This window comes from Saccoglossus kowalevskii, chromosome 9, assembly GCF_978046115.1.
Source record: "Saccoglossus kowalevskii chromosome 9, keSacKowa6.1, whole genome shotgun sequence".
Taxonomy (NCBI): Eukaryota; Metazoa; Hemichordata; class Enteropneusta; family Harrimaniidae; genus Saccoglossus; species Saccoglossus kowalevskii.
Window position 1 is genome coordinate 21,881,540 of NC_140649.1, and position 23,231 is coordinate 21,904,770.

Sequence of the window (23,231 nt, forward strand, 5' to 3'; positions counted from 1 at the left end):
TACTGTATAAAAATTGTTGAGCGCCCAGTTCTGATTCTGTTAAATGATCTTTCGCATACAAATTTGAGTAGAACTCTTTAATATAGGACATGATGTGATCAGTATTTGTTTCCTCAGTATTGTTAATTTGTAAGCGTTTCACAGTTGTTTTAGTTTTGTTTGATCTCTCCAGATGCAGAAAAAAATTATTACTTTTTTTCTCCCAGCTCGTAATGATTACATCTAGATCGTATAATGGAACCCTGTACTTTATCATTCCAGATTTTTTCTATTTTCAATTTTGTCTCATGATATTGTTCTGTTTTAATTTCATTATCAAGATTATTTTCCAAGTCCTCAATCAATGATTCCAGTTCATGAAGTTTTTTGTTTTTTTCTTGAGCTTTTGATTTTGAATAGGTCATTGTAAAACGTCTTATTTTATACTTTAGATATTCCCAGGAAATCATTGGGTTTTTGCCTGAAAGCTCAGACTCCCACTGCTTGATTTGATTTGATAGCTTTAGGAAATAATTTCTATCTTTACACAAAGAATTATTACATTTCCAGTAGGACCGACCATGTCTGCCCCATGATTCACTTTGAATACAGAGAGTAATAGCTGAGTGATCTGAGCAGATGGATGGTTTGATTTCTACTGACTTCACAAGATCTTGTAGGGTATCAGAAATGAACCAATAATCAAGACGACATTGTATGACAGGAGATTTTTGTCTCTATGTGAAGCGTTTGCTGTTTGGATTTTTTATCCGCCAAATGTCCACCAGATCAAAATTAGACAGTTTATCATTCACTTTATCTATTAATCGTTTTTTGTATTTTAGATTCCCTCCTTGTTTATCCAGTGTAGGGTTAAGGCATACATTAAAATCTCCTCCCAAAATTAATTGCTTACCCTCACCTAACATGTTATTAAAACTAGAGCCCCACAAATCATAAAACAGAAGTTGTTCACTGGAGATACTGGGTGCGTAGATGCTTCCCAATACCATTCGTAAATTTTGGATGGTAACATCCAGATACACAAATCTCCCTTCATCATCATTGATGTTATCATGAATTGTAATATTGGCTAATTGTCTAAATAAAATACATACATCCCTACTGTGATTAGTACCATGTGAGAAAAATATTTTGCCATTCCATTGTTTTGTCCACTGCTCTTCAACCTCTTGAGAACTGTAAGTCTCTTGCAGCAAAAAAATGTCGCATTTTTTGCGTTTCAACCATGCAAATAATTTGGTTCTCTTTATATTGTTTCTAATACCCCTCACATTAAGTGAGAGTAATTTAATTGGGAGATCATTCATGACAAACTATATTCAATGCCTTAATTGGTTTACAGTATACCAGATCATAAATAAAAAAACAAAAAAAAAAACGAGAGAGCGGAAAAGCAGGCGACAAAAGCAACGAGGAAGGAAAAACAAAAAAGGGGGACCAGACCAAACAACAGAAAGTTTTTGAGTTTTTTTAGCTTGCAACTCGGCCACGACCTTTGCTTTTTCCGTGAAAAATGGAGAAGTTTACGTCAATTTGACGGACATTCCATTTTTTTTTAAACTAACGAACACACTGTTTAGCACTCCTATTTTTTTCATTTGCTGATTTCTATTCAGAAAAATTCGACCGCTCGAAAATGCACCTTAATTTTGCACTCTTAAAACATGTCAAATTTCCAACACAAATTATTTAAAACTGGTCGAAATTTTAAAACTTTTACGTTAGGAGCTGGAGCTCTCTTCTTGCAGGCGACCGTCGCCGGTAGTACAAAAGCATGTTTTGTACGTACATCCGTGCGCTGATTGTATGCGACTGTCTTAGAAAATCCCTGAATAAGGCGTTACCAAAATGGAAAAAATAAAAAAATTGCCTTCTTAAAAAACGAACAGAATTCAAATATTTCTTTTAACAAATATGTTGCAGTGGGAAAAATGGGATTGGAAACGCTGAACAAAACTTCTGTGCCTCGCGTTTCGATTCTAGGATTACGCGATTATTCATTATTGTGCGTTCGCTTCCTGGAGTTGGTTCTCAATACTACATAAAAATCATCGAGGATAAATAATTTAATATCCCACTTTGTACTCATCACGGTAAACCACAGGCTCTGAAATACTCGTAGATTTTTTATTGAAAATACATCGAAGAGAAGCCATGATGTTTTGATCGTGATAAAAGGTCACCTTCCTAGGACCGCCCCCTGTTTAATAATTCATGAGATGACGTAATGTTTACTGGGCATTGACACGTGTTTTTACCGACCCCACCAAAACACTGGTATGAATGACGTGTTTCTGATTTATATATTCAAGAGCAGTTGTTCTGGTCCAACGATTTTACATAAAATGTCTATGTCTATACATTAACTTTCAATTTCAATAGTCTAGAAAATATGACAAAGTATGACAAAGCAGTAATTCCCGGTTTAACGCGCAAATATGCAAATTAGCCTTTTTCTCGTCTTCTATTTTTGGTGAATTCTTGGGTTTTAATTTAAAATAGCTGATAGACGCTTTGGCAAATTGCCTCGAAAATTTCACACATTATTGACAAGGTGTTCCCCCTTCAAAATGCGTCCGGACAGTTTATTACGGCGAGTGGAACAAAAATAACAAGTCCGCAATTAACATGGATATATAAATTATGCAAAAATAGAAAAGAGTGAACTTTGAGGTCATGCTGTGCGACTTTGAAAGCCGTTAGAGAGATGAGTGGACGCATTTGAATTAGTAGTATACCAAGGTATCCAGTGATGTAATTTTACCCACAAACGGACTTGAAGTTTTTAAGCTAATTTTTTTTAAACCACTTTTGTCCAAAAAAGCATATTTTTGACCCAAAATCAAAAACGCATTCTGGATATTTAAAATAAAGACAAGTTTTACAAAGTTTGTATAATAAGCTTTCAGAAAATATATAACATGTTGGATATATAATACCATCTTCATTGTCTAATTACTCAATTGAAAAGCAAGCCAAATAAACTGCATCTCTACCTTAAATCGTCTTTATTACATGTTTAACTAGCACAAATAACGATAGCAGACGCCATTTCCAATTCTATTCTCTTATTAGCCAATCATAGCTCATAGAACTATGAACCAATCAGCACCAAGCCCGCTAAAATTTGTTACGGTGGCTGATCCTACCGAGGCTATAAAAGGCCTGAATACTTGTTCTAGCGCGCGAGTACATGTAACCTTTTCCAGTGACGAGTAATAAATGCAGTTTCTTCATATCGTTTATTTGTTTCCTGTTCCTTTGATTGACAGTCCCTTGTTTTACGCGCCTTGAACTTTACGCTCGTTAGGGTTGAGATAAGTGTGAAACCCTATTCTCAATTCCCCACACACTGCATTCCTTTTTACCCATCTGAACCGGTAGCATTTTGGCCACTAAATAGCGAGTATGGTTTAGCTGGTGTATCGGCAAATGGTAACATAAAGGTAAACATATACGTGCCTAAAGGGAGGAAACAATGATTGAAAAAATATATACGTACAATTTACCACGTGTCTTGATTTTTTTTATTTCGCAATTAACGTCGTACATCTGAACTTTTTTTCCGGTATACTTTTTTTTGCGATGTCGCTTTTTTCTCATGGTGAAAAATACTGTATGCATATATACTTACATTAGGTGAATTAGGTTTAACTCTCAACATTGGCTTAGTATGGTAAGAACGTACGGTATATATTACATGATATATTGCCCAGCAAATGGATATTACATGGGTATATCACATGAATGACGTCACTAAATCTACTGCGCAACGATACTGCGCATAACAAATTGTCGTTTGCTGCACTGGTGCTGCCCCGGCCGCTGTTTTTTTTTTCGGGGTTGCTTTCAAGGTTTTGGAGGAACTTTAGCCATCCGAAATAGACAGCGAACGTGCCAGAATGGATATTAAGGTAGAGATGCAATTTACGTGACAGGTATTTTAATTAGTTAATTAGGAAACCAAGATGACCTCCCTTGTCCACAAAACTATATATTTTCGGAAAGCTCATTGTATGAATTTAAAAATGTTGTTAGTATTTTTTTTATGGACACTGTAGTTTGAAATGTGCACAAACATGTGCTTTTTTGGTCAAAAGTGATTTAAAAAAATTAGCTTCTAAACCATACTTATGTTTCCTGTCAAAATTGGTTTATGGGTACTACTAGTATGAAGAAAGTGCCGTCTTGAAAACTGCCTACCAGTTGTCAATTTTGCAGGGCAGCAGCTCAAATTTCACCACTTCAAGTTTATGCATAAATTAACACCCAGGCTAGTTGTCTGTACGATTGTTAGAACACTGTTCAACTAAAAACAATGCCCCGACGGCGTTTTGAAGATAAACACATTGTCAATCATTTGTGACAATTTCAAAACAAAAGGTCAAAGCGTCTAGGAGCTATTTTTTTAAAGTTCTGGGATGTGCACTAAAAAAAGCTGAGATAATTGCTAATTTGCATAACAATTCACTCAGTAGGAAGTTTGCTAATGCTCATAATTAAAATGGTTGTAACAGTTCTAAATTTAAATGTGTTATCGTTTTGTTAAAAGTTAAATATATGGAGATCCCGTCATTTCTTTTTTTCACCATGTTTCTTTTTTATTATTTATGTACAGCCTTGCTAAATCTTGCTAAGCATTCAAAAGAGAGAATGTTTGCACCTGTTATCTATATTTTAAAATCGTCTTTTGAGTATGTTCCACTATTCACAATTCTACAAATTTTTAACAGTCTATAGCCAAGACTGTTTGGATAATAAAAAGCAAAAAAAAAATTTCACTCCCAAGTGCCCACGAACCTGCATCTCTACCTTAAGTAAGATACTATGTTTTGATGTTTAGAGTATTTGTTAGAGTATTTTTTATATGAAGCATAAATGTACGGCAAAGCCGCTGCGGCGCGTTCTACGCGCGCGTTCCACGTCGATGCTAACCAAAAAGCTCTAAAGCTGTGTGCATAGGTGTAGTACTTTAGTGAGAAAGTTATTTCAGTCACCTCCAAGGCACTCTGACACTTTTATCTGGAGAGTGATCAAATAACTTGCACTTGAGAATTTCTCAATTCATTTCAAAATGTTAGTCTCGATAAATTGAGTGATTCACACTGCTGAAACACGGTTACTAAAAAGAGTGTCCGTGGCATTTACTGAGTGTATTTTGCAAATTTTTTCTTAGCAAAAATTGTATGCATGTTATTAAGTAATGTGAAACTTGTTATAACAGATAAAATAAAAAAATGTATACTTCAAATATAAGTGTTGTTATTTTGTGGGAGAACGGGTGTTAGTGATGTATGGTAGATGTTATTGTGCATGGTTGATGTATGTTCGATGTGACAAAATATATAACACATGGTTATTCGGTCTGTTGGTCATGACCTCTTCGGATGGTTCAAGTATAACATCTTTAACACGCAGTGTATTAACAGTACTCACAATATCTTCGACAATTTCCAAATTATCATCACAATGCATAATGTTCTCGAAGTAGTCGTGTTTTTCGGGAAAAATGCCGTCTTGTCTTTCTTTTGTTTGTTTTTTGCACGTAATTGTATTTGCTATCTTGGTAGCATTTCTCCATGGACATTTGTAAAAGCTATATTTCATAAAAGCCCCCTTTAGCCAGGAGGTTTCTGGAATTAGTTGGTGAACTAGGAATCGTGTTGGTTTCAATTTTGTATGGGAATGGCAGGTACAGTTTTACCCGAACGTTTTGTATAATCTAAGTGTGCGCACAATACTTCTAACCACATGCAGTAAGCATTTCAGATATCGACATTCAAGGCAATGTCAGAATTGAAAGTGATCACAGATATTACGAATTTGTGGAACGATATTTCATACTGGACACAATTGGGCAAAATGTACAGAGATTTGAGTTTTATTCCATATCGATTTTGATGTTCATTCACGGCGACTGTAAACCAACTGTTAGCTGCGATGTATGCGCTATAGTGGATGTAGGGTGTGTGTTTCGATTTCTCGTGCTCAAGGACATTTTGGCGATTGTTCTGATCATTCGATGATGGCCACTTTTCTAACGTACTTACAACTCGTTTGAAAGAGGATTGTCCTTTTAATCCGTGAACTGAAATTCATCATCTATAAAGTCAATACGACCAAAAAAAATCGCACGAGAGAGTAGGGTTAAAGTTTTGTCAGAGACGTTATATATTCAATAAGAAACGTTCCGAGTAAAAATCGGCTGTTCATCATCACTATTGAGCCGTATTTTTTTCCTAATATTTTTCTAGTTTGTTATGGCTTTTAAAGCATACTTTTATACCGGTGTGTGTGATCAGTTGTACGCAATGTGAAGAGGTTATGAACAGCGTGACATCCAACGTAAATAATTTTTGAAACTATTAATCCGACGAGTCCTGACATCAGTCTCCCCATAAATTCTACAAGTAACCTGTGTAATACTGTGTGGGTAATATTTTTTATATTGATTTTTGTTGCATTTGCAGCAAATAGTTACCAAACAATAAGAAATCTATAGGATTGAATATACCCCACAGCTGGCTTCACATGCATTGTTCATAGTTCATATGGTGCTTACACCAGGATTTAATTACAGCACCTAGGCGGTATGTGGTTACAGCTTAATGTTCGAGTAATCGCAAGAAATTGACATGACAATAGAAATTCATTAAAGACTGCCACTCCCATGCAATTAACAGCGAGTGAAATTCCTGGGATTGAAACATATATTTTGAAGTCACTGATGTAGGCAACGAATAACTGCAAGTTGACATAAAGACGAGGTAGTTTATTTAATCAGTGGTCAACTAGAGGCTGAAATTATAATTAATTTGTTTATTTCAATTTCTCCTGACGTCAAATAGAATACACTGGTGAAACACTGTAGTAACTGTGGGTGAAAGGATGTTTTGGGGTGTAGTTTACATTGTATATGGAGTGGTAGGGTCGGGTGTAATGTGTTCATTTCCAACTATTATGAAGTCACGTAGAATTTCACTTAATTTATTTTTGCTGACATGTTTTCAAGCATTACATGTGAATCTAATTTTCACTGCGCTGTGTCTCAATATAGTATGAAAGAAATGGCATATTCACTGGAACTTATTTCAGGGGAAAAATGTTTTCAGTGATAATGAAGTATTATGACAGATACCCTCCCCGTGGCTTTCATTGCGTATGGAAGTTATTTTCACGAGTGATGCCGTGTATCCTGCTGCCGTACTTTCACGAGCGAAGCCACGGGGAGGGTGTGGGGGTTCTGTTATTATACACATGTCCCATATTTGATTATTTCATATTAAAAAAAGAACGTGCAACAAACCGGGATAGAAATTTAGATCGGGGAACCCAATTGCCCATTAATATGCTCCAAGACAGTGCTGCGACCTAGCAACGCTTGTCAGTGTAGAACGCGTGTCGCTGTACGTGTGAAAATAAAATAATCAGACGTCTAATTTAAGTCATTGTCCGAATAAATAACTCGTGGATGTTTAAGCGCGGTGGTCGTAGCACAGCGCGTGTTCGAATTTCATGTAAATAAACAATGTATTTTACACGCGTTGTATACGTCGCTGTGAGTCCCATATCGAACAGGACGCGACACGACGACTGTCGCCCTTTAGTTGGGACCACGACAGAACCAGAACTTAAACTGGGCGACTACGCGTTGGTAATCTTTATTTGGAACTGAGTAACGCCGCAACGTCGCCAGCAGAAACCTCATGGTATATCGATGTTGATGGTTGCGGCTCCATATTAATCGGAGATTTTACTGCTGGTCCAGGCAGCGGGTGGATCTTCCGAGAGCCCTTCAAGATTTATAAAACTCAGATTCCAGGTGGTCAACAAACATTAAGTTCTCCCAATCCTAGTATTCTATGTGATGTACATCTAACATGCCAAAAATGCTGGTGAACGATTTGAACCTGACAAAAATACTTGAAATAGATACCAGGAAGGGGAGGGGGGTAAAAGAAAAGTTATATAACATTTTTATTAAAATACACAAGTTTGTCCAACTCCCTGCGATACAACACCTCAGACATAGCTCATTGTACTCGGCTGGAGTGTGGGCAAAAAGTTACTATTTGAATTTTTGATATCTTTTTTCATTAATGAGAAAGTTGACCCCGAAGTTAGAGTAACTGTTCAGCAGGAATGGCTTTTTAACTCTTCTGTGATTTTTTTTTGGCTTGGCTGATTTTGTCACGGTTCATACTTGACAGGCATGTCGTACCATCACTAATTGGAAAAACAATCCTGACCCACCGCTACCATGGCAACAGCCAAAGTCTTGTAATAGCAGTGCCCAAATGATCATGCCTTTTATTTTGGCTACGTTGCGCACTGGTAAGAGATCACCGGCGCCGACATTGTTACCACTGTCAACGGAATCCCAACGCAGCTTTGAACTTTGAATAAAATGTAAATGCTGCTTCCAATCTAGAAAATACTATCGCAAAACGATTGGAAATTATACATTTAACGGCTGAATACGTCCTAACAATAAAATAAAGTGACTTATAATGACTGCCATGTTATTTTGCAAACCTCGTATAAGGTGCCCGGTTTTAGTTATAAACAGACGTTAGCTTCACGTTCATGTCCCTTCCATGATAACAGCCGAAAACATTTTTGCTTGTTTTTTACCGGTTTTCATTGGCAACCGAAGTATTTTTATTTTGTAAACAAATTTTCGTCTGCTATTTTTATTCAGTTCAAATCGTTCAGCAACATTTTTGGCATGTTAGGTGTACATCACATGGAATACTACGATTGAGAGAACTTGATGTATGTTGACTGATTGTTATCATAGTACGAAGTACCAGGAAGTTACTCAGTTCCAAATAAAGATTACCAACGTCAAATGAGCAACATTTGACTGGCAATCAAGATTCATGTAATCCATGGCTAACAAGCAACATCACAAGCGAAGTTGTAGCATGCAGTAAGTCATCCCGTCAGTGGAGTACCGCAGTAACACGGCATGTTTGCCATCAGCATTGTATTCAAACAAATCACGTGGTGTGCCGTTCTCGTTCAAACCCGGGATTCGATCAATAGGAGAGTCCCATTAAAAAAACACATTGCAAATCATGCAAGTTCAACATTTTCAAACCAATATACTAAAACAGAAATGCTCAGAGATGTAAATGAAGGACAGATATTACTTTTCACTATACACATCTCTGTTGATACTATCCCTCAAGTATTCTACTCCCAATTACTCCTGCGTAAAATGGACTAGCCTCTTCTTGTTGACATTCAGACTAAAATCACGTGACAGGCTGTTAAAATTGGCTGTTGCATACTCTTTCGCCGGTCTGGAAAATGTGTTTAATTAACTCACATTCAAGCAACAATGCAGATTTCCCAGTGGGAGTGAGACTATTCAAACTCTGCCACTAAAAAATAGGGGTGTTTTCAGCAAAAAACGAATAACCCTGGAATACACACAATATACTGAATTTCGGAACAAATCGTGCATTACTTACAGCAGCAGAATACCACAGAAATATCAGACGAAACATGAAAACACTATATATTGTATTTCAGCCTGAACCCTCTATATTGCAATTCAAGGAATTAATCCCATATGTGCATCCATTTCCCACCTTGGTATCATCCACCCCTGAAAACAAACTCTTAATACCACGCTGAAGCGTTTGGTAATAAAGTATGTAAGGTCCCAACCACTGCGGAATTTCGAAAACGCAATAAGTGACTCTCGAACTAGCGTGATCTTCAAAGGAGTTCGGTATTACGTCGCTACGACCATTCAACAGTCTGGTTCTGGTTCTGGTCAGAACACTTGTCAAAATGAAAAAGTAGACGCTTCGCGAATATCGTGTACTTTCCTATTGAAATTTACTGGCGAAGTAAACAGTAATGAGTGTACAATCGTCACATTGTCGTTATTGCTGGTGCTCCCATGACGTCACGTAACGTTTTTACACTGGTCGCAACCACCGGAACCCATTGCAGACAACACTAATGCGTGTTATGTAAATTAGACATACGTTCACGGTTATCAAAAAATTAATTGAAAAGTCCCAAGTTGCTCGATGTTATCACAAACAGATTCACTCGATAAAAATAGCAGACAGCTTTGTCACGCATAATGTATATGAGTGTATACATAAATATGTGACGTAAAGCACTTGGCCCTTAGCACGACCCGGATCTAGAGTGGTTGACTACTGAACTATGGCAACTGCACGTACGCGTTGTTTGGACTAAATCCAACGCAGTGTGTATGCATACGTAACACTGACTTGAATTTACGGCGACCGACCAGACAGAAAATAAAGTTCTAATAAACATAACGACGACGACGTCAATTCTTCGAGTTGTGTATGATTATTAATGCAATTATGTCTCTGTCGAATTCGGCAATCTCATATCTACGTTTACTCAAGCGTCGCTTTTTATCCATATCGACTGGATATAATACGACATATACCTCTCGTGCTGATGAACACACGCCACTATTTAATGCACGAATGACACAGTTTCATTGACACGTCCACAATTTAGATAATTCAATTATCATTCTAGACTGTTATTAAATATCCCATTTTTCAAGTTTTTTTTTTTTAAAATGCTACGCCTTCTTTAAAACATGGTATAAAACCGTACACTACAGCGGCACATTTCCATTGGTCGACCGGACAGGAATGTTCACTAAAATAATCGTCTGGACTGCGTCTCGCCTATTCTTGCCAAGTAGGCCATACTGTATACCTACTTACATGTAATATATGAGCGTATTTGCATACGAATGCCGCCTCATATAAGGAATCGGTTCAGCGTTCATGACTTTTGACACCAGGGAATTTTTCACATATAATACAGTCAAAATACTTGGCTTACTTCCATGTGATTTTATTAACGTTGATAGTTTGAGGTACGTAGCAGACTGGTGTTCTATTCAGAGTGAATATCAACACATTTTGAAGGTTATTAAGAATTGCATGACACTATATGAAGGCGTAGTCACAGCACATTTGTTCAACAGAAAACTGTCTACCACAGCGAATAACAACAAAACATAATTTTAGGACAAAGAAACGCCAGTTTCAGGTACGTTTTATGAGTTTTTAATACATGTGTGTGCATAGTCAATAGGAAAATATGTTGTTACAACAATGGATGCAAGTAATGTGCTGTTGGTTATTTGTAATTTTGAAGTTGGATAATAGCTTTACCTGGCACCACAGAAGCTGCTGTGTTAATTATTAACTACGGAAGAACATGGCGTGATTCTTCTAGCTGGTCAATTGTGTAACTGTAGTATACATATAAAACGAATGATGTCATAAAATTAGTAGTGCTTACTGGAGTGATTGATTATGATTGTAAACAAATCAGCGGACAGTCAAGGCAGATGAGATTGTTTGCATTATATTATAGATTTCATTAGAAGCAAACATATCAATTATACACAATTCTTGCACATTATCTAAATGCCTTGGAATATGATTTTATCATACACTTCAAATAAGAGTGATTTTCTTTATCAAGATCGTATTATAGTAATTTTCATTAAATATTTTTTTTAATATTGTAATGCCATGACGTTTGTCCATCATCAAATCATGGTGGGAATTAAATTAGCTCAACTACTTACCCACAATAATAGATGGTCTGAGAAAGAACGCACCGAACGTAGACTTATAACCAGAAATCTTAAAAATATATATGAGTTGGAAGGGTGAACAGTATCCCTAGTGGCATGATGACATCATAGAATGTGTAGTGACATAATAAATTGTGTTATTGTTTCCAGCATCCAGTTATTCGTCATGGCAAGATATGCTACTATTTTACAGTTGATGGACATTATGGGCATATGTGTGATATTTGTAAATTCGACCATTGTCAATGTGTTTACCAATAATTATTTTGAATTCAATCACATGACTGTGGATAACATGACTGGTGACGTATACATTGGTGGTGTGGATTACATCTATAGACTGGATAAAGATTTACATCTCATCTATAAAATAACGACTAAACCTGATGATAGAACTGATAACTATAATAAAATATTATCAATTAACTACGATAACAATAATCTGGTCACGTGTGGAAGTAATCGTGGATATTGTCATATTAGAAACTTGACTGACTTATCTGTGCTGGGTACTAGTCACATATATGTTGCTGCCCCAACTGCGGAAGACTCTACTGTGGGATTCGTAGCACCCGGTTATGATGATAAACCTATGTTGTATGTTGGTACATCAAAAAGAGGATTCGTCTATGGAGATGAAGCCGTAAGTGGGCGGCAACTTGAGGGAAGCACTTTCAACACAATACATTGGCATGCATCCGCCACAACTTCAATAGACTTAGATTCTGCGTTTGTTGATGGTGTCATCTACATAACAGGTTTCAGCTATGGTGGATTCAGTTACTTTTTGACCGTACAACGTTTGGGTAGATCTGATAATTCATACATATCTAGGATTGTACGTGTATGTCAAGGGAGGAATGACTACTACTACGACTCTTACACCGAAGTAACGTTACAGTGTAATGGCCCAGATGGTACGGCATACAATTTATTACAAGCAGCCCATGTCATGAAACCAGCATCAGATCTAGCTAAATCACTATCATTGGAAGACGGGGAACACGTTCTATTTGCTGTGTTTGCCAAAGGATAAACGCCACAGGATTTAACACCATTGCAGCAATCTGCAGTGTGTATGTATAAAATGACAGCCATTGAACAAACGTTCAGTGATGCTATATCCGGTTGTATTATTCAGGGTGGTGAAGATTATGAATTAGAGTATATAATTGGATCGACATGTCTCGGCACTGGGGGCAGCATAGTAAGTATATAGTGAAAATGTATGGTAGAGAGATACGAATTACCGTTAAATGGAAATATTCACAGGTATGGTTAAATCGCTGTGTATTCACAGAAAATCACAATGAAAAGTGTGTTTAATAGTAACATAATATTAATACTGAAATATTAAATACTAAAAAAGCAATTAAAAGTGAATGTAAATAATTAATTAATGTGAATGAACATGATGAACCGGATGTAAATGTACATTTTCGTTCAAAAGAAAATGTTAATGAGATTATCATATACATTCTGATCATCGATTATGAATATTTGACTTGCATAACTGTATTATAATGGGCTAAACTCACCTATAGTACGCATTACGTTTAATTTAATTAATTATTATTAATCATGTAAATATATGTTTGATAAGAAAACAAATATTCCACGTACAAATCAACCATATGTTAGCTTCGCATTGCTATTTAGGAGGAATGTTCAACTGGTGGTCTGTATAGATATGTCAATGGAAAAGATCCCTTGTCTATAGATGCCATTCTGGTATATTCCAATAAACTACTTACATCCATTGGTGTAACCACTGTACAAAGACACACTGTTGGGTTTATAGGAACACAAGATGGACACTTACTGAAGGTAAGGATTACTATACAAATAAACCAGAATGCTACACTACACTACACTACACTACACTACACTACACTACACTACACTACACTACACTACACTACACTACACTACACTATACTACACTATACTACACTATACTACACTACCCCACACTACTCTACACTGTTTAAGTTTAAATGTTAAGCTAAGTATAAATGCTGTACATGATGCTATTCCTGGTAATTTGAAAGCAACCATAAACACAAAATTTAAAGACAACTTTGTACTTGATCAACCTGTAGCTAGTCACCTCAGTTTCCAGCTACATTTCTCAGACGAGCTGAATGTTCCACTATACAAACTTGAAAAAGGCGCTACATACAAATACCTTATAGCGGTTATGAACAGAATTCGTCACCCGGACAAACTTGACACTGTGTGGCGTGATCTTCTGGCCTTGCCTCCAGATATCAAACCCAATTTCAAAGGGTGTTATACTGCCCCCGTCACAAAACGTGAGGGAGATTTGCAATGGCATGTAATACATGGTGCATATACTACTGCTGGTTTTCTTGCTGGGGCAAATTTTGCCGATTCTGGAAACTGTCCACTTTGTGGTGATCTGGATTCGCTCATTCACATTTTTATTCAATGTCCGGCGATTGGTGCCCTCTGTCGCTTCATTTCGCGCATTTCTGAATTTTTACAACCTGGTTTGACGGTTCCTTCTTGGTGGTTTGTTATTTTGCCACCTCACCACTCACGTTGTTTTCTCTCTCGTCAGTGTGAGAGTATTTTCCTTTTTATCCTTATCACTGCAAAAGTAGCTATCCATATCTCCCGGCGGAAAAAACGGGAGGGAAGTGCTTTTGTGGACCCGTTGGAAATTCTCAAAACTTTTATCACCAGCAGAATTAAATCTGAGTACTAGTACTTCACAATTGTGAAACAGGACAGGTTCGAATACATTTGGACTACAAATGACGCTCTTTGGTCTTGGAAAATCGAAAATTACAAATACATTTGTGAAAACTGTCATGGTTCAGAAGTCGTTTTCACACTTTTGTTTGGCAACTAGTCAAAGTCCTGGGCATGGTGTTAACTGTATCTTTTTGTGGATTTTTTGTACTTAGGAGAATGAGGTTACCCTTTGCCACAACTACCTCCAGGTCAACATTTGGCAAGGCTGTAGTACCTGTAAGCCTTGGGTGCCAACTTCCCGCATAACAAGTTTGGTTGTTTGGTTTCCTGCAGATCCGCATACGTGGAAAAAATTTCATATAAATATGTATATATACGTTTCAGTTTTCCTTAGCATTTGGCAGTGGGATCGTAACCTCTTGTAGTGAGAACCAGTGTGACTGGCCTGCCAACGGGATGCTAAGGTTTTCATAGTAAAAGTTATCAGTCACATTCGTTAATGTAATTTCGTTTTATTTATCCGTAAATCAAAAATCACTACACTACACTACTCTACACTGCATGACGCGATGCGATGCGATGCTTAACTACACGACACTACACTGCATGACGCGAAGCGACGCTACACTACACTACACTACACTATACTACACTACACTGTACTATACTACACTACACTATATATTACACTACACTATACTATACTACACTATACTACACTACACTATATATTATACTACAGTATACTACAGTATACTACAGTATAATACACTACAATGCTCTACACTGCATGCGACGCGAAGCGATGCTTCACTACACTACATGACGCGAAGCAACGCTACACTACACTACACTGCACTACTCTACACTACACTACACTACACTACACTACACTACACTACACTACACTACACTACACTACACTACACTACACTACACTACACTACACTACACTACACTACACTACACTACACTACACTTCTAATTTGTGTGTATTCAGTTTGCAGCCTATCCGTCGATACTGCTCTTTGTGGTTTAATCTTACGCCTATTATGCCTTGGTCCTCAAATGTCGGTAATGGTTAGTTTGTTTGGAAAGCTAAATGAAAAAATGAAGTTTTGACTGTGAATATTAATTTTCTTGTGTATTATTATTTCTAGGTTCATCTCAGACAAAGACTTTCTGCCGTAGAATACGATATGTACTACCTGTACTCTTCAACTGTTCTGTCTGATATAACGTTTGACACTAGTTTTAAACATGTCTATGTGCTCACCCAACACACAGTAAGTATAGAAAATGCAAGAATTAAAGGAATATTGGTAGAAGAAATGATTATATAAATACAACTTTTGAAAACACTGGTATAATTCCTTTTCATACTTTTGTTCGAAATTAATTCAGTATTTTTTATGGAGAATGACCATCGCAACTGCCCTGGGGAAATCTCGGGAACCATTTGCTCTCCTGCACAATATAATCAGTATACACCATAATGATAGTGTACATACACTCTGACTAGTATCCTATTTGTCTCTATATGTAACTCTAGATTTACAAACTAAAAGTGCAAGATTGTAATCAGTATACATCATGCAGTGAATGTTTTAGTGCTATGGATCCTTATTGTGGTTGGTGTACACTGGCTAAACGGTTAGTATGTATTACATGTGTTACATAATACAGGAGAATACTTGAATGAATAACAAAATACATCGACAATCTTGATTTAACGAAGGTACGACTAAAAAATGTTATAAACGTGTATGTTTTTTGGTTTGGCAGATGTTCTCTTTATAGTGATTGTTCATTGTCAGACCAAACATCAAGATGGTTAGATGTGTTTTCTGATGATATGTGTGTTAATATAACATCAATAGAACCAACGAATAGTATCGCAATTACTGTCCGGAATCAGGTATATGACTAGTACAGTCATTCTTAACTCATTAAACTATAATGTTTCTAATATCATGATTGTACACATATCTGATCAATAATGCTTTTCATAATGACGAAATGGGTAAATGTAAAAATCGTAATGCATTTTACATTATGATATTACAGACATATCACAATTTATCTCAGTTTATGTAACTATCATTATATTGTTATTCAGATCACTCTCAGTGTTATTGAATTACCCGATGAACGTAATATAATCTCAGCTTATCATTGTAAGTTTGGAGTCAAATTTATAACACTTGCTGTTCAATCTGGAAATGCCTTAACCTGTGATACACCGCCTATCGACGATAGACCCGATATACCAAGTGAACAAGGTTAAGTAAATCATGCTATATACATCAGCATTTATAATACAGTCAGCAGTGTTGTCAACATATTGTCGATATTAGAGTACTTGCAATTAAGTGCAATATGACATTTCTTTTGTTGTTAGATTCCGTGGCAGTACAACTTTCCGTAAAAAGTGTGGAAACAGCTATAGAGTTTGTACATACTGCATTCCATTTCTTCAATTGCTCTGCCCTCGATTCGTAAGTGTAATACATTTTTTTATCTGTAAATGGTTAATGTTTATACGAATATTTGATCATACTATGATAGTAGACATAGTTAACAATTAGATATTACACTCAGTGTACACGTGGCATGATAAACAATATATTCACAGTATTTCAACAATATTTCACATTGTAGGCGTATTAAAGAAGTAATAAGCGTTATTGTTTACAATTTACCATCTCCAGATGTACAGAGTGTGTAAGCAGTAACTGGGCATGTGATTGGTGTATATATGAGAACAAATGTACACATGAAAGTAGTACATGTGCGGAGGATGACAGTTCCACAATTGTTGTAGGTGAAAATGTAAGTCCACAACATAACATGAATGCACTAATTATCGATAATGTTAACTATAAAGAACATGATAATAGCACATACAATTGAGTAAATATAAACAGTGTACTTTCATGCGTACATGGCTATTACAATTTCGTTTCAGAATATATTTGGTAATATTGGGAGAAGAGGGCGTCATTACTGTCCTTATGTAGAACAGCAAGTTGATGAAGTTTTAATTCATGTTGGTTTGACAATATCGTATGTAGTGAACGCAGTCAATATCCCGGATTTGAAGGTAAACTGAATTATATTGCAGCAATAAATTTATTTCCTACACCTTGAGACTATGCATTTTGTTTAGGGTACAACTTTACAAGCTATAGCAGGAACATCTTGTTACAGTAAGAAATGTACACTCACACAAGGTTATTACCAATGAAATTTAACATTTGTATTTGGTCCTAATGAGACACGTTTAAAAAAATTAAGGTGCAACTGCAATCATATGTATGGCAAATATAGCTAGTCTAGTACGGGCATATTACTTTCCTGGACAGACGATTATTGAAGAAACATATAAATACGAAGTTTTATCCCTTGATCTTATTTTAGTGCTCTAGTGGTTGTTATATCCAAGGGATAAACATGGTTTCCCAGCGAAGGCAGTGTATATATATTAGCTACTGAATATAATGAATGGACATTGATTTGTGATATGTTTGTATCTTTATAGGGTAATTCTGGTTATGAATGTATTCTCAGAGGAGTTGGATTTGAAGATTCTACACCAGCTACAATATCTAACGAATCTACATTGATTTGTGATGCTAAAGAAGTGAGTATACGAATGGTAACTTACCATTGCGAGATTGATCTATGTTTTGATATGAAACACTTTCAATCTTTTATGATTTGTGCACCCGTAGTAATTTCAATCTATCAAAACAAGTTTGGGACAACGACGATACACAATGTAATACATGTGAATTGGCTTTTGGGCTGTTACGATATGGGTGGTCGTTGCAATTTTGATGTAAAAGTATCCTTATTTCAACCAGATATTATATGCATGTTATTTATTTATGTCAAATGTGGTCAAAATGACAGGATCTCTCTCCATATTGTTATATTTGGCATGCAACTTCCAGTTATGCTCAAAGGTAATGTAGGGACAGTGTAGTATTTTGTACTACATATTCACCAATCACGTGTGAACATTTGTATGCAATTGAACCCAATTTCTACTTCTATTTATATAATACTAGTATAATCATGTCATAGCAGTCAATGCTTAATAGTATTTGTAAGCCTTTGTTTCTGTCTTAGTACCACTATAATGCTGATACCAAGGAATTTAACGCGAGTTTAATTGTACAATGGAATGATAACTATATCATTGATGATATATATGGATACATAGGTGAGTCTGTTAGAGAGCATCAATTGAAAACAATACAGCAAAATCAACTTCCGGTTCCCGTTTAGATTAATTTATGGTCAACGATTAGAGGGTCACCAGTGTTTGTGATATAATATACATGTATTCTGCTTTGGTAAATTTGGAAAGCAGAACTGTGGTCAATTCATCGAGCTAATGTATAAATCCATAACATGACTATCATGGTTTTGAGTTTCTGACATTTAAAATCTGATATTTTATTTACAGTAACATTGTATGATTGTAGTGTCAGTCTTGACTGTAGTGAATGCTTATCTACTGTAACAAGTAGAGAGGAACTACAATGTGGATGGTGTGTTAGTGATAATTCCTGTCAGATTGAACAACATTGTGATTATGATTGGTTGCCACAAGATACAACTCACAACTGTGGTAACCCTGTTATCTACGAGGTAATATGAAATATTGTCAATTTGACAATGAAAATGAAAATTGAATATATTTCAAGTATATATTTCAAGTAAGCATTAAACTATGGTAATAATATTGTACATTCTAACGTTATTCTTTCAGGTCTGGCCGTCTTCTGGTTCATTTGAAGGTGGAACAGACATTGTCATTAGTGGTAGCAATTTGGGAAAGACGTACTCTCACATTGACAGTGTCTACATCGGAGATCGTAACTGCATACTGGTTGAAGAAAGATACACTGTATCTAGAAGGTAATATGTCCCCCTAAGCTATTATCATAACGTACTATCTAAAACAACGAAAACCGAAATGAACTAAATAAATATATAGATTAATAGGTATAACACATTTGATAACAATGACAAATATTGTCATTTAATTTCTTTCCAACCACAGTATTGAATGCACAACAGACTCTGCAGATGTTGATATGTCTGGCCAGGTCAGTGTCACAGTTATTGGTACTGATGGAACACCCCAAACAGGAATATCTGGAAGCTCAATACAGTTTACATGGAGGGTAATATTTAAGCCTTGTTGAATCTATTTTGAACTAAGATGTATTGTGTCTTTGTAATTACTAATTTTGTGCACGTGAATCTTTTTTCCCATTTCTTCAGAAACAAGTTCCAAATGACTTTATTCCCAAGATTGGTCCCAAAGCAGGAGGTACTAGAATAGTGATATCAGGAAAATATATGAATGCTAGAAGGAATATAACAGCATTTATTGATGGATCACTGTGTACAGTTAAAAGGTAACAGGGGAGTAATGTCAGTATGTATTCACATCTTTCGACATATATAAATCAACAAATAAATAGTGCATCTATATGACACAAATATATTTATTAAAATCAGTTTTTTTTTCTATTTTTCTATTCGTTCATAGTGATTTAGTGAATAGTACAAGTATTGCATGTATATCCCCAACACATCAACAAACAGATAGTGCAACGATTACAGTGTATTTCGATGGCGCTGCACGGCCAATTAATGGAATAACATATGAGTACACAGAAAATCCTACAGTACTCAGTATTTCAAAAGAGGAAAGTATGTTCAGGTTAGGGTAACTTCCACATATACAGACACAATTTACAAGCATTAGTTTGATTATTCGGTTGCTGACCGCGTTGCCTGATTTCATGAGATAAAAAACAATGATGCGTAAAGAGGTTTTAGTTGGATGTTTTCAGCTTTTGTTAACCAATGGCCGCTGTGTGTATGATTGATTGATTATTTATTTATTGATTTATTTTATTGAATTTAACTTTCAGTGGAGGTCGACATGTTAGTATTTATGGAACAAATTTTGGTTCAATTCAGGAGCCTAAACTAATAATTTACATGTACCAAGAAGCCTATACCTCAGTGAGTTATTTTTTGATTCTCTAGACGCTAGAACACCATCGAAAAAATACTAGCGTATAATATATTTTTTGTGTATTTCATTTTATTGTTCTGTTAGTGAAATTGCTGCTGAGTTGTAAAAAATTCTCTATGAATCCTTCAAATGAATACGCAGTAGACGGTGCGAAATTCTCGACATAACATGAAAGCAGAAAAGAATAAATTTGTGAAACCATATTATTTTCAAAGTTTTTCAAATATATATTTATTACTAATATACTATGCTATATTTTATTTCGTTATCCATTTGATGAAATAAAGTACTAATAAAATACATAAATTACATCAGATTTAATCAAATTGCTCTCACGTTGTACTTGTTTAAAAAAAAATCCGATTTACATTAGCAGCAAATCTGACCTACGAGTCTGGTACCATATCACACAGATATATGAAATGCATATTACGACACTGTGACATTAAGGTGATAGCGAATATACACATATGATAGCAGACAATATTAAGTGTGATTAATTTATATTACAGGATCCATGTGAAGTATTGTCCGATACCAGTATGATATGCATAACTCCATATGTACCATATCCACCACTAACACAACCCAATCAGAAGAAATCAGATGAGTCGTCACAATCTAAAAGATCGACATGCGGTGACACTTGTGTAGATGTGACAATAGGATTTATAATGGACAGTGTACATGAGCTACGCAGTCTTCCCCAGTTATATTTCAAGATCTACATGGACCCAGTTTATTTTAGATTTGATAATGAAGCACATATCAACCACCTTGAAGGAGAGCAACTCTATATCAAGGTAAATTGTTTCTACATTTAGAAGCAATAAAAATATGAATGGCATGTATAGAGTATGTTTAAATAACAAACCGTGCAATCTCCCAAAATGACGCAATTTGTCCCTCGAAACTATCTAGTATTGGTTCGTATATGGTTGTATACCAGAACATTGTATATCACGTTATATTTACTACCAACGCTGACACAGTCTAACGTATTTTGTGAGTTAGCACAATTCCAAATTGACGCATGTGTAGAGTTTGATTTATAATGGTTTGTGTTTAAGTGGTATGACGGCTACCAAAGTAAACATTTAAGAGAGAGGAAAATCTAATAGTGCTATAACATATGTTATAGGCAACAGTGAATATTTACAACATTTACCCACATTACAATGTCGAATTACTGGCCGTATATTAACACTTTCTATGGTATATATTATGTCCGCCTGATTGCATGTCTGATTGCATGGTTGCTTCGATATTTGTATTCAGGGAGAGAACCTCAATCTTGCCAGTACGAGGGATGAAGTGACCGTATACATTGGAACTGAGATATGTAATGTAACAGGTATTGATAATTCTATATTGCACTGTATACCTCCTGAATCACAACCCAGAGGCGTGGATATTAATGGCACCGCAACTATTAACAATTTACCTAAAGTGATGGTAAGATATATTCTATATTCCCATTCACCAAATCAACTATCGTGATAATGTTAATGTGGTACTGTATAGTAAACTCAAATTTGTCATCAATACGTTCAATTGCATTACATTTTTTTTTCTCCAGGTTGTTGTTGGAAACCTTGACTTCTTCATTGGATATTTTTCTTACATGGACCAGACGTCGGGTCCTAATATCATTCTTATTGTAGTCAGTCTATCTGTTGTGGCATTTTTATTATTGATTGTAATCGTAGTAGTTATTGTCATATATCAGCGTAAACATATTGATAGTGTGAGAAAGATCAATGACTTACGAAGAAATGTTCTGAACATGGACATTAAACTCAGTGATATTAAGGACGAAAACACGACAGATCCACGTGGTTCAACTGCTGAGGAAGAACTACAAACACCTGTTTCTGAAATAGCAAATGAAGGAGTTGTTATTATGTGTACAACGAGTGACTATCAAACATTACAACCCCAAGTTACCAGTGATTATCAAGCATTGGAAACAATGCTTATTTCACGTGAATATGAATCATTGCAGCCATGTGATGTTAGTCAGTATCAATCACTAAACAAACCTGCAGTTACCAAGCAACAGGAGACAAGTAATTATGAAGAGATTGATCGTTCTACTCCAGACACCAAACCAATCGAATCGAAGTAATAGTATTGTATGTTAATAAATAATAAGTAAATGTACATGTGTGTTTTCACTGTGGCAATACATAAAGTACACATAAACTGAGACAACATATTATTTACCGAATGACTATATATTTTGATTAAAATTTGTTAAAATGAAAATGATGTTATCGTCATCATTGTGAATTGACAAAAAATGTTAATTCCTCATTATGTAAATTCATCATTATGTATCTGAATCATTTGCATTCAAACCAGTGTTTATATATTTCATATTTCTATAATTAAAAAAAACAAAACAGTTTTATCATTGTTAACCACTGTCAGAAGTAATAAATCATATATGTATTTTGAAATATAAAACTAACCACGCTTCAACAACTCGCCGACGAAGATATGCTTTTTCCAGGTATGATGAAATTAACGTTTTTTAATGTATTATACATTTATCATTTGTAGATTATGTGATATTGTAATATCTTTACATTACGCCACATTACATACTACTCTGCAGTGTCTGATGTACAAATAGTCTCTGTAAACATTTCTCTGTACGAATAAATATAAATGAAGTTCATGCATCAATTCGATTTTCTGTTTCTCAATTGACTACTCAATTGACAGAATGTCATAGATTAAGAATTTTCAATTTTAGATTCTATATCAATTTCAGTTTGTGAATCTAAAATTAAAAAAACAGATCATTATCATCGA

General features: G+C 35.5%; 2 protein-coding genes across 2 annotated transcripts; both read left to right on the forward strand.

Moving 5' to 3' along the window:
* Positions 1–11,792: 11,792 nt before the first annotated feature.
* Positions 11,793–12,662, forward strand: LOC146738975 (plexin-A2-like). Its single transcript, XM_085503996.1, has one exon. It carries the CDS (start codon positions 11,793–11,795, stop codon positions 12,660–12,662), a length of 870 nt encoding a protein of 289 aa, XP_085360122.1.
* A 51-nt stretch (positions 12,663–12,713) lies between these two features.
* On the forward strand, positions 12,714–22,744 carry LOC144345205 (plexin-B-like). The gene is made up of 22 exons (XM_085503997.1): positions 12,714–12,833; positions 13,286–13,453; positions 13,632–14,161; positions 14,560–14,623; positions 15,508–15,633; positions 15,900–16,000; positions 16,133–16,265; positions 16,467–16,629; positions 16,749–16,845; positions 17,059–17,179; positions 17,316–17,450; positions 17,889–17,990; positions 18,482–18,575; positions 18,822–19,006; positions 19,128–19,276; positions 19,422–19,545; positions 19,646–19,782; positions 19,917–20,090; positions 20,305–20,398; positions 20,924–21,214; positions 21,690–21,866; positions 21,991–22,744. Exons 1-22 carry the CDS (start codon positions 12,714–12,716, stop codon positions 22,537–22,539), a joined length of 3,834 nt encoding a protein of 1,277 aa, XP_085360123.1. The 3' UTR covers positions 22,540–22,744.
* Positions 22,745–23,231: the final 487 nt, after the last annotated feature.

What these genes read in the sequence shown, in the direction of transcription:
- LOC146738975 (XM_085503996.1), top strand. Translation starts at nt 11,793, where the DNA reads ATGGCAAGATATGCTACTATTTTACAGTTGATGGACATTATGGGCATA.
- LOC144345205 (XM_085503997.1), top strand. Translation starts at nt 12,714, where the DNA reads ATGACAGCCATTGAACAAACGTTCAGTGATGCTATATCCGGTTGTATT. An exon ending in GTAACCCTGTTATCTACGAG is followed by an intron (nt 19,007 to 19,127) that starts GTAATATGAAAT and finishes TTATTCTTTCAG; the next exon opens with GTCTGGCCGTCTTCTGGTTC. An exon ending in GAGAGCAACTCTATATCAAG is followed by an intron (nt 21,215 to 21,689) that starts GTAAATTGTTTC and finishes ATTTGTATTCAG; the next exon opens with GGAGAGAACCTCAATCTTGC.